At 48.0% G+C, this 10937-nt stretch overlaps 1 protein-coding gene across 1 annotated transcript in view; it reads right to left on the bottom strand.

The window, feature by feature from the left end:
- Window positions 1-3277, bottom strand: part of LOC147701212 (proline rich transmembrane protein 1B-like) — a 112598-nt gene extending 109321 nt beyond the window's left edge. Inside the window, exon 1 of the mRNA XM_086928596.1 lies at window positions 2821-3277. Within this exon, the coding sequence (XP_086784722.1) occupies window positions 2821-3039 (219 nt within the window). The 5' untranslated portion in view covers window positions 3040-3277. The remainder of the gene's footprint in view (window positions 1-2820) is intronic.
- Between the last annotated feature and the right edge of the window lie 7660 nt (window positions 3278-10937).

A 10937-nucleotide genomic window follows, 5' to 3' on the forward strand; every position in this document is an offset into this window, starting at 1 on the left:
ATACCCATCCTATCCCTAAAATTATCCTTCCCCGGCACCCCAAAACCCATACCCACCCCACACCCTAAAATTACCCCCTGGCACCCCAAAACCCAATACCACCCTGAACTCTAAAATCACCCCCCTGGAGCCCCAAAACCCATACCCGCCCTGAACCTTAAATTACCCCTGGCACCCCAGAAACCATACCCATGCTGAACCATAAATTCCCCCTTGCCCCCCAAAATCCAAACCCACCCTGAACCTTAAAATTACCCCAGGCACCCCAAAACCCATACCCATGCTGAACCATAAATTCCCATATGGCACCCCATAACCCATACCCACCATGAACCCTAAAATAGCCCCCTGACATCCCAAACCCACACCTGCCCTAAACCCTAAAATTACCCCTGGCACTATAAAACACATACCCACTCTGAACCCTAAAATTAATCCCATGGCACCTCAAAACCCACACCCACCCTGAACCTTACAATTACCCCTGGCACCCCAAACCCCATACCCATGAACCCTAAAATTACCCCTGGCACACCAAAACACATACCCACGCTGAACCCTAAAATGTCCCCTGGCACCCCATACCCACCCTGAACCATAAATTCCCCGCTGGCACCTCATAACCTATACCCACCCTGAACCCTAAAATTGCCCCCTGACACCCCAAAACCCACACCTGCCCTGAACCCTAAAATTACCCCTTGCACACCAAAACACATACCCACGCTGAACCCTAAAATGTCCCCTGGCACCCCATACCCACCCTGAACCCTAAAATAGCCCCCTGACATCCCAAAACCCACACCTGCCCTAAACCCTAAAATTACCCCTGGCACCCCAAAACCCATACCCATGCTGAACCATAAATTCCCCCCGGCACCCCATAACCCATACCCACCCTGAACCATAAATTCCCCCCTGGCACCCCATAACCCATACCCACCCTGAACCCTAAAATTGCCCCCTGACACCCCAAAACTCACACCTGCCCTGAACCCTAAAATTACCCCTGGCACACCAAAACACATACCCGCTCAGAACCCTAAAATTACCCCCTGGCACGCCAATCCGTAACCCACCCGTAACCCACCCTGAACCATAAAATTACTCCCTGGCACCCTAAAACCCACACCCACCCTGAACTCTAAAATTACCCACTAGCACCCCAAAAAAAAATGAACACTACAAACTTACACTACATTTGCATATTTGGAGGGGACTGTCCTCTTTGACGTTTCTATGTATGTAAGTCAAGAACAACATTCACAGTAACCAAGGGGCATATGTATGAAAGTTTGGTTTTGCTATTCTCAAATAGCAAATTTTAGAGAATCGCTATTTGAGAATGGCAAAACGAGATGTATGTAGGATTTGCAAAAAAAATTGTGAATCCTACATATTCCATAATTGTGAATCGCAAAGTGCGATTCACAATTACGGAAACCCTCTCCATTCATTCCTATGGGCCTAGAGGCCTATAGGAATGAATGGGAAGACATTCTCAATTTGGGCCATATGTATCATCAAACCAATTTGCATTTCCAAAATAGCGAATTTTAAGGAATCGCTATTTTGGAAATGCAAAATGGTATGTATGAACAAAATCGCTTTTATATAGCGATTCCTTACCATTCCTAATTTGCGATTAGCAAATTGCTAATTGCAAATTACCCATTAATTTCTATGGGCCAGGAGGCCCATAGGAATGAAGGGGCAATTTGCGATTAGCAATTAGCTAATCGCAAATTAGGAATTTTTTCAAGGGTGCAGGGGTGTCTCAAGAACACCCTGCTGCACCCCTGAAAAAGACATTTGGGGGCATATGGCGCACATACATGCCCTAAGGGCATGTATGGGCGTCATATGGCACCTTTGGTTTGTTTGAAAAAAGCATTATTAAAAGAATTTGCAACTTACCACCAACTGGAAGTTGGTGGCAATTTGCGATTCCTTAATGGCATTTTTTTCTTTTTTTTTCTCTGATACATTGCATTTAAGGAATCGCAAAATTTGCGATTCCTTAAGTGCAATCGCAAAATAAGGAATAGCAATTTTTGCGATTCCTTATTTTGATGCAAAAATGTTTGATACATACCATTTAGGTATTTAGCATTCGCAAAGGCCGAAATTCGCAGAATTTCGGCCTTTGCGAATGCTAAATGGCTTGATACATATGGCCCCTAGATATGTAGGCAGTATGTAATGCTGTGCTGAAAAATGCATTAAAGTTACTGGAACTTACACAAAAAACTGCTGCCTGACAACAGGGGGAAAGGGATGGCCATGCAGGTGAAGCTTTTCCTTTGTAAATTAATTCCTGCTGGCGTCATAGCCCAGGGGTTGCTGTCTGCGCACTTGTATGAAATACACATCTATACAAGTGCACAGACAGCACCCCATGGGCTATGACGCCAGCAGAAATTCCTTTACAAAGGAAAAGCATCACCTTAACTGGCCAGCCCTTTCCCCCTGCTGTGCACTTCACACCCCATGCTCACAAGCGATCAAGTGCTTAAGTGAAATCCCTGCCTTCAGGCAAGGATTTCACCTCGCGGCGCCACCGTAAAGGAAAACAAGAGGTGGGGGCAGGAGGTCACTCACTGAAGCAGAGGCTGGCTGGCTCGGGCTGCTGGGCCTCTCAGAAAGCATTAAAAAAATCATTCTCCGATCGGATGCTATCTTGCACCATTTCAGTGCGTGTAATCTTAGCCCGGGCAGAGGAGGCGACGGGGGGGGGGGGGGGGGGGGGGGGGGGGGCTGAAGCCCGGTGAGCCCAATGGGTGTTGCGGGCCTGCGCAGCAGACCCGACGCTGGACCTACCTTTCTGGAGTAGATCAGGGCCCCGAGGCCGATGGGGAGGCAGCATAGGAGCGTGGTGAGGATGGAGAACAGCAGGTGGTCGCGCTCTCGGCGCGGCGGGGGTTCTCCCATGGGGTCACTCTTCTCCGTGGGATTGCCTGCGCGCCGAGGAGGGCTCCAAGCCGGTGTCTCCGGACCAATAGACACTGCATAGTCGTTGCTGGCCCCCAATGACTCCATGCTGAGAGATTCCGCGTAAGGGACCCCCGGCTTCACATCTCTTTCTTCGGGGTTCAGTCCCTACGGACCTTCGCACGTCTTCTTTACTCTGCAGCGCGTTACCTTCAAGAGGCTGGTTTAACAGGAAGAATAGTTCTCTGTAATTAAGTCAATGTGAATATCTTCGTTGAAAAACTCCCCAAAAACCTGTGTGGCGAGGAACTTGCTGAGCAGGTAGACGCTGGCCGAGGGGAGGGGGGTCTGAGGAGAGTCCGCCTCACTGTGACATCGGGCATCGGGCACAAAGGTCGCCCCCCCCCCCCCCCCCCCCCTCCCGTGCTGCGTGCTCTGTGCGCTCGGGTACTGGTAAGGCCCGGCCTCTGGCGTGCACACTTCCAGACCCGCACTCAGGCTCTGTTCAAGAGCACCATTAAGGCTTTCTGGGAACCCCCTTAGTCTGCGCATCTACACTGACATTCAGCTTGCACTCAACTCAACCAGGCACACCTCATCCTGCACTCAGTCACACCTCTTCTCACACTACACTCACATAGGCACACCTCTCACCCTGCAATCACGTGTGCACATCTCTGATCCTGCACTCTCCCAGGCACAATGTCTACCAGGCAAGCACACAGGCACAATGCCCCCCCCCCCCACCAATACAGGCACAGTGTTCACCCACGCAATCACACAGGCAAATGCTCACTATGCACTACAGACAAGCACAATGGTCACCTATGCATTCGCACCGGCACAATGCTCATGTTACACTTACAGAGACACATCTCTCACCCAGCACTCCCAGCACTCCTAGCAACACTACTCACCCTGAACTCAAACAGGGGCCCTGCTCAATCCTCCAGCACAATACTCACCCTTTACTCACACAGGCATATCCTAGACGTGTGCAGGCACACAGCTCACCCTGCATTCATTCTGGCACCGTGCACACCCAGCACTCATACAGGTGCACCACACAGAAGCACACCTCTTCTATTGGAGTCGATACACTGTTAACAGGCGGGCGGGGAGCATTACAGAGCAGGGTGAGTGGTGTCGCCAGGGACAGCTGCAAAGCAGAGCTTGCTGCTTGGTCGGCTAACAGTTGTAGTGCTGAGACCATGATACAGAGCATGACAGGTGTATGCTAGGGGCTACTAGCTCAAATCCTGGGGTCCTGCTGATTCTAGATGCGGGAGAGCACATGAAGCCAACACGTTTCTTGCCTCTAAGTAGGAGGGGAATGTGAGGTGGGCTGACTGCACCAGAACAGGTTTGGTGGCAGCCCAGACAGCATAACAGATGGATCGAGCAAAGCGCAGGTGCTACGCATGGATGACATGGCACACCGCTCACTTTGTGCTCTGACAGGCACACCCCTCAACTTGCACTCACACTGGCTCATCTCTCATCTTGCACTCACAGGCACAACCTTCACCCGGCATTCACACAAATACTCCTCTCACCTTGCCCTCACACAGGCATATCTCTAACAGACAAAGCCTGCACAGGGGACAAGCAGACTCACTGCTCACCCTGCTCTCATACAGTCACACCTCTCACAATCGACTCCATACAATCCATTGCACATGAAGCCCGTAGCGTGCCTGCCTCCATAGGAAAGGGGAAGCAAAGGCAGGCTAATGGTGCCAGGACGGGAAATGCTTGGGTTCAGCATGGAGGGTATAACAAATGGGTCCAACTCGGCAGAGGAGCACACGCTTGCTGTGCATTTATCAAATGGGGCACCACTTATTTTAGAACAACATAGATATCATGCTCACGCTTCACTCACACAAGCACACCTCTGACCCTGGCACTCACACCGCCCACTTTGCACTTACACAAGCAAACCCTTTCAGTCTGCACTTACACAGGCAGTCCTCTCACCCCGCATTCACACAAGCACACCCATCCAGTACCTAAAAACGCACAAAGCTCACTCACACAGGCACAATTATTAGCCTACACTTATGCAGACATGCCTCCCCCTTGCACTTCCCACACAGAACACCAACCCACCTCTTTCACTGCACTAACATAGGCACACCTGACATCCTGCACACACATAAATAAACTGTTTACTATACACTTGCGAAGGCACAACACAAGTCCACTACACAGCCCATATATCCAATTCATAACACCCATTTCTACATCATAACACAAAATTCAACAACACACCACATAATTAAACTCCACTACATAACACTCAAGAACATAAAATACCATTCCATATAATTACATTCCATGAAACACTATCCCACTCCACATAATTCCAATACACTCAAAAACATAATTACTATCCACATACTACTACTGCACAGCATGCCACATAATTCCCCTGCACATTCCACTCCACACCATACGACTCCATACCACACAATGCCACAACAAACAATTCCAATCCAACCCACATACTTCCAAAACACACCACATGCATCAACTCCACTCCATAACATATAGATAAGAGACAATTGCATATACAATTTTAATTGTTGACGGTTGTTGAATTGAGCACCCTATGTAATTTTTTTTTCCCAGACTGGTCTAACCTGTTTTAGCCATGAAGGTAACCGGCCACAAAATAACAATCTTGTGATACAAGTTTCCGTATGTCTATTGCTGGACACCCTGTGCGACTTCTTTCCAGAGTCCTTGTAGGAGCTCCTGTGAACAAAAGTAGTCACAAAGCAAGAAAAACCTAACAATTCAATCAATTTTCAATTCAAAAAGCTTTATTCGAATTGCAGAGACAAATTCATAAAAGCGTACAGATAAAATCACATTTAAAAACAAATATAATCAATCTAAAGTCTCTTCATATAACATACACAATTAAAAGAAGGTGAAAAAGACTGTTTAAAACGCAGTTAAAAATAAGGAGAATAGTAATAAAATACCAGTAGGTAATATAGAAATTAATTTTGAGTTGCAGACATTCTAGCTGATAGGGGCAAGAAATTGAACAAGCATAATTCATTTTACATTGTATTTCTGTACCTCACAATTGTTCTCAAGAAAGAGGATACAGTACTAATGGTGCACTCATCATCTAAAATTCTTAATTTGTCGTATGCCCCTCTACATGACCTCAGACCCCATGAAACAAGCAGAGGTTTGAGCAATTTCCTCCTTGGATAACTGTATAAAGAGCAAAAAAGAATACAATGTATATTTAACTGAACAGACACATCGTCGCAAGGACAATTTCTTTTTTCTCTTGACCAGTCATTGCACTGTGGTAGAGTAACAAATCTGTAAAAAGTTTCCAGGCGAAAATAGGTCAAGAGCATACGATGATATAGAGGTTGTTCAACCAAAAGATACAACGGAATGCCCTTGTGAACTGTTATCAAGTCATGGTCCATGACGGTTTTCTTAGATCTTTCTTCCCGCCATCTTTTACTCTCAAGGTGTTGTTGAAGGGACTTTTTTAAATCAGTTCTGGGGACACTCTCCATACTAACTGGGTTGGAGAAATATTCAGGATGTCCAATTTCATACAACAAATTTTTGACATAGCTGAACTACTTGATAATAGTAGCTCCATCACATGCCAGGCAGTCTTCTATTATCACTCTATTCAAACTGGTACATGAATTAGTCCAAACATTGTGCCATAATTGGACCGGGGCAGATTTAATAATGTCCGAAATGTACCGGAGGGCACTTCCGAGTGTATTACATAGGTTGAAGTGCTCTTTGGGGCGGCCAGCAAGTACCGTAAGAACCGGTTCTCAATGCGTTGAATGACTTCCACTGGCTCAATCCCCCAGAGACCCGCCCCATACGTTCCAGTAGAGACACATTTGGCCTTAAAGATCTGCAGAAACTCCCGTACTGGTCTGCCCCCTAACTTTTTGGCAACATTTACCAGGGCACCAGAGGCTCTGGTAAATGCCAGAGCCCTTGCATTTACCGCTGCGTTCCATGAACCCCTTCTCTCAAAGTATACCCCCAAGTAGCAAAATCTATCCTCAAGCTCTACCCGCCTGCCATCCAGCGAGATCAGACAGGGTGTTCTGCGTTTCTTGGGTCCGCATGACATAGTAAACGTCTTTGATAATTTTACGAGAAGACTCCTTTTTTGCATAAATTCCAAGAATTTTTGGATGGCTTTTTGTAGGCCCACCTTTGTCTGGGAAAGAATTGCCGTGCCAATCGGCGTAGAGGAGTATGGGAATGGGCTTCCTTTTTACTGTGGGGTAATCGTAATATTGTTCAGTAAGGATGGGCCCGATATTGTTTATATATAGAGTAAAAAGCAGGGGAGCAAGTATGCACCCCTGCCTTACTCCTCTGCGGATACGAAACAGGTCGGTACATTCCCCCATCCTGCCGTATCTGACACGCGCACCCGCCCCATTATACAACTCTTTAATGAAAGTGAGGATTTGATTGTCCAGGCCAATGTCCCTTAAAGTTTGCCAGAGTACTTCATGGTCAACACAATCAAATGCAGAGCTGAGGTCTACAAATGTTATGAAGAGATTTCTTTTTTTAGCATGAATGTATTTGGATGTTATTAATGCTAGATTAAGACCCTGCTCGACCGTCCCTCTTCCGGTCCTGAACCCATATTGGAGGTTGGAAAGTATCTCTTGTTGATCCAACCAGTCCTGCATTCCGGCAAGAATGATCCTGCCTGCGATCTTCATAAGGCCATCAAGGAAAGAGATTGGCCGGTAGCAGGCAGGATCATTCCTGTCCCCCTTTTTGTAGATCGGGACAACTACTGCCTCTGACCAGGTGGCAATAAAGCCGATTTTATTTGCGGAGTTCAGTACTCCGGTAAGTAAAGGTGCCCAGAGGTCAGGTACATTTTTAAAGATGTCAATTGGGACGCAGTCCGGGCTGGAGCCTTACCCACAGGGCTTTCTGCGAGAGCCTTAATCACTTCTTCCAGTTGAAACTGGATAGCCAGTGGGAAAGAAGAACATGTTACCTCAGTCATCAATGGGGCGGGCTCGGTTAGGAATCTTCTTAGAGGTGCTATTTCGTTATAAGGACCCTGGAAGTGATTAACCCAGTCCTGTGCAGTAATGGCATTATCTATCTGGGGGCCCCAGTGTGCTTGCAAAAATGGGGCATTTACGGCCTTCCAGAAGGCCGTATTGTCTTTTAGCTCAGAAGCTGCATGCAGAGCTAACCACGACTGTGCTTTAAGCTCTTTCTTCCTATTTAATAAAGCAATACGATAGGTACGTCTTGCCAACTGGACGTTTGGTCTAGATTGTGGGGAGGAATGCAAAACTTTTTTTAGGGCAGCAAGTGCCTTGGTACAGTTGTCATCAAACCAGCCCTGAGACCCCTTCGGAACATTACGTGGAGTTCTAGTCAACAGTTCTTTTATCGTCGAACAGATTTTAATAAATGATCCAAGAATGGCATGGGAGTCCTCTTCAGATGAAAGGCAGATTTAAAATTCCCCATACATATTAGAGACCAGTTTTTTTATAAAATTCATGGGTGTCACCTTTTCCCATTTGATACAAAACCCATTTTTTGCAGAAAGAATAGGATTTAAGTCATATTTAACGTTATTTTTGGAACTTAGATCACCCTGCTTGAGGTTGAGTATTACAGAAATAGGAAAGTGATCACTCAGTCCAGTGACAATAGTCTCCCATTTGGCCACCATAGCAGCATAGCGTGTCGGGAAGAGAATAAAATCGATGATTGAGTTTGACCCCCTCCCATTGAAGGTAGGTCTAAATACCTTCGGAGGGTTACAAAGTTCATTTATAAAGGAGAGAGAAAACTGGGCCAATATGTTGTTGAGCAAATCCCCTAACTTGGTATGGATAAAGATGGTCATGGGCACCTGATTTTCTTCCCCCATACCACAGACACCCTGTGCGGCCCGAGGGCACAGAGAACAGTTAAAATCCCCTGCCCACAACAAGACTATATCTCCTGACATACGTTCTTCAATTTTGATCAGGGCTTTTAGGAGGTTATTAATGACCTTCTCTCTTTGTACGGGAGGGATATTGTTGTAAAAATTTACTAACATCAAATTTTGTAAATATTATATCTATAGCCCGCCCCGCCTCCCAGCTGAGACGCCCTCCCACTGACCAGAACAGCGCTCCACCACCGGAAAGCGCCGTGACTCGCTCCTCTCCCTTGGGCTGAGTGGTCGCTCCCCAGTGTCCTCCTGTGTCACTCGGTATCGTTGCTGCTTTGATTTGTTTATATTTCTGCCTAATAATTGCTGCCTGCTGTGTGCCTAGCTGCCGCTCTGATAATTTTGCACTTTACAATTTAAAAGCGCCGCTTTTTCTGTTTTAGCGCGTTTCCGCTGTGCTCCCCCCTCCGCCTCCATTTTGTTGGTGTTGTTGTTGTGGTCATCTATAGCCCGCCCCGCCTCCCAGCTGAGACGCCCTCGGCCCTCCCCCTCCACCACCCATATATGACAGGAGTTCCCGCGCGCAGCGTTTACGCGCAGCGACTGCGCCCAATCCGCGCCGAAGGTGCGCCAAAGGTAAGCCCGTCTACGCCCGTCCGTGCCTGGACCGCGCCCAGCGCCAGACCCCCTGCCCCTCGCGCTGCCCAGCCCTCCCGCATTACCTACGATGCCGCCTCCCTCCTAGCCCTTAACCCCGGTCGCGCCCCCAACTGCGTCCAAGCCGCTCCTGGACACACCCATGGACCTTTCTCTTGTTACTCCTGCAAATTCATCGGCACCGACAACATCTCCGCTACGACCACACCACAGATTCCCGACCCCAACCACCTACAATGCATCCTTCTCAACACCCGATCGGTCCACAGACACGCCATTGACCTATGGAATCTACTAGACACCATCTCTCCAGACGTCGCCTTCCTAACAGAAACATGGATGAACGCTTCCTCCGCTCCAGACATCACCATTGCCATCCCAGAAGATTATAAGATCACACGCAAGGACCGTACCGGCCACACAGGAGGAGGAATCGCTATCGTCCATAAAAAATCTATCCACATCTCAACCAGCTCTGACGTCAACCTCGCCAACTCTGAACACCTTCACTTCCAGATCCACATCGACCCCAAGACCACACTCAGAGGCACCCTCCTCTACAGACCACCAGGACCCCGCGCAAAATTCAGTGAAGACATCACGGACTTCATTACTCCACACGCGCTCCCCTCCAAAGATTACATCCTTCTAGGAGACCTCAACTTTCACCTTGAAAAGAACAACGACCGCAACACCACCACCCTCTTGGACAACCTCGCCAACCTCGGACTTAAACAACTGGTCACTACCCCCACCCACATCGCAGGTCACACACTCGACCCCATCTTCACCTCCAGCAATCATGTCTCCTTCAGCCACACTACGGATCTCCTCTGGACTGACCACAGCTGCGTTCACTTCACCTACAACAAGCCGAAACCCACCAACCACCTCCAACCAACTCTGCAAAGAAACTGGAACAAAATCACCATCGACCAGATCTCCTCATCGCTCCTTCTAAACACCCCAGCCCACTCTTCTAACCCAGACCAAGCCGCCGCCAACTTCACCCTATGGTTATCCAACACCGCCGACATCCTAGCACCACTGAAAAAACGTCAAAGCAAACCTGGCAGCAAGACGGCCTCATGGTTCAACGATGATCTTAAGAAGTCCAAGAAACTCTGCCGCTCCCTCGAAAAGGCCTGGAAAAAAGACCCAACCACTAGCACCAAGGACGCCTTCAAAAACGCCACCCGCACACACCACCAACTAATCCGAAAGGCCAAGAAAATAGCATTCAAGGATCGACTAGACAACAACGCCCACAACAGCAAGGAACTTTTCAACATCGTCAAGGAATTTACCAACCCCTCGGCCAACTCCAACGACATCACCCCCTCTCAAGCCCTCTGCGACTCCCTGGCTTTATTCGTCCACAACAAAATTGCAGACATCCACAACA

This window comes from Lissotriton vulgaris, chromosome 7 (genome assembly GCF_964263255.1).
Source record: "Lissotriton vulgaris chromosome 7, aLisVul1.2, whole genome shotgun sequence".
NCBI lineage: Eukaryota > Metazoa > Chordata > Amphibia > Caudata > Salamandridae > Lissotriton > Lissotriton vulgaris.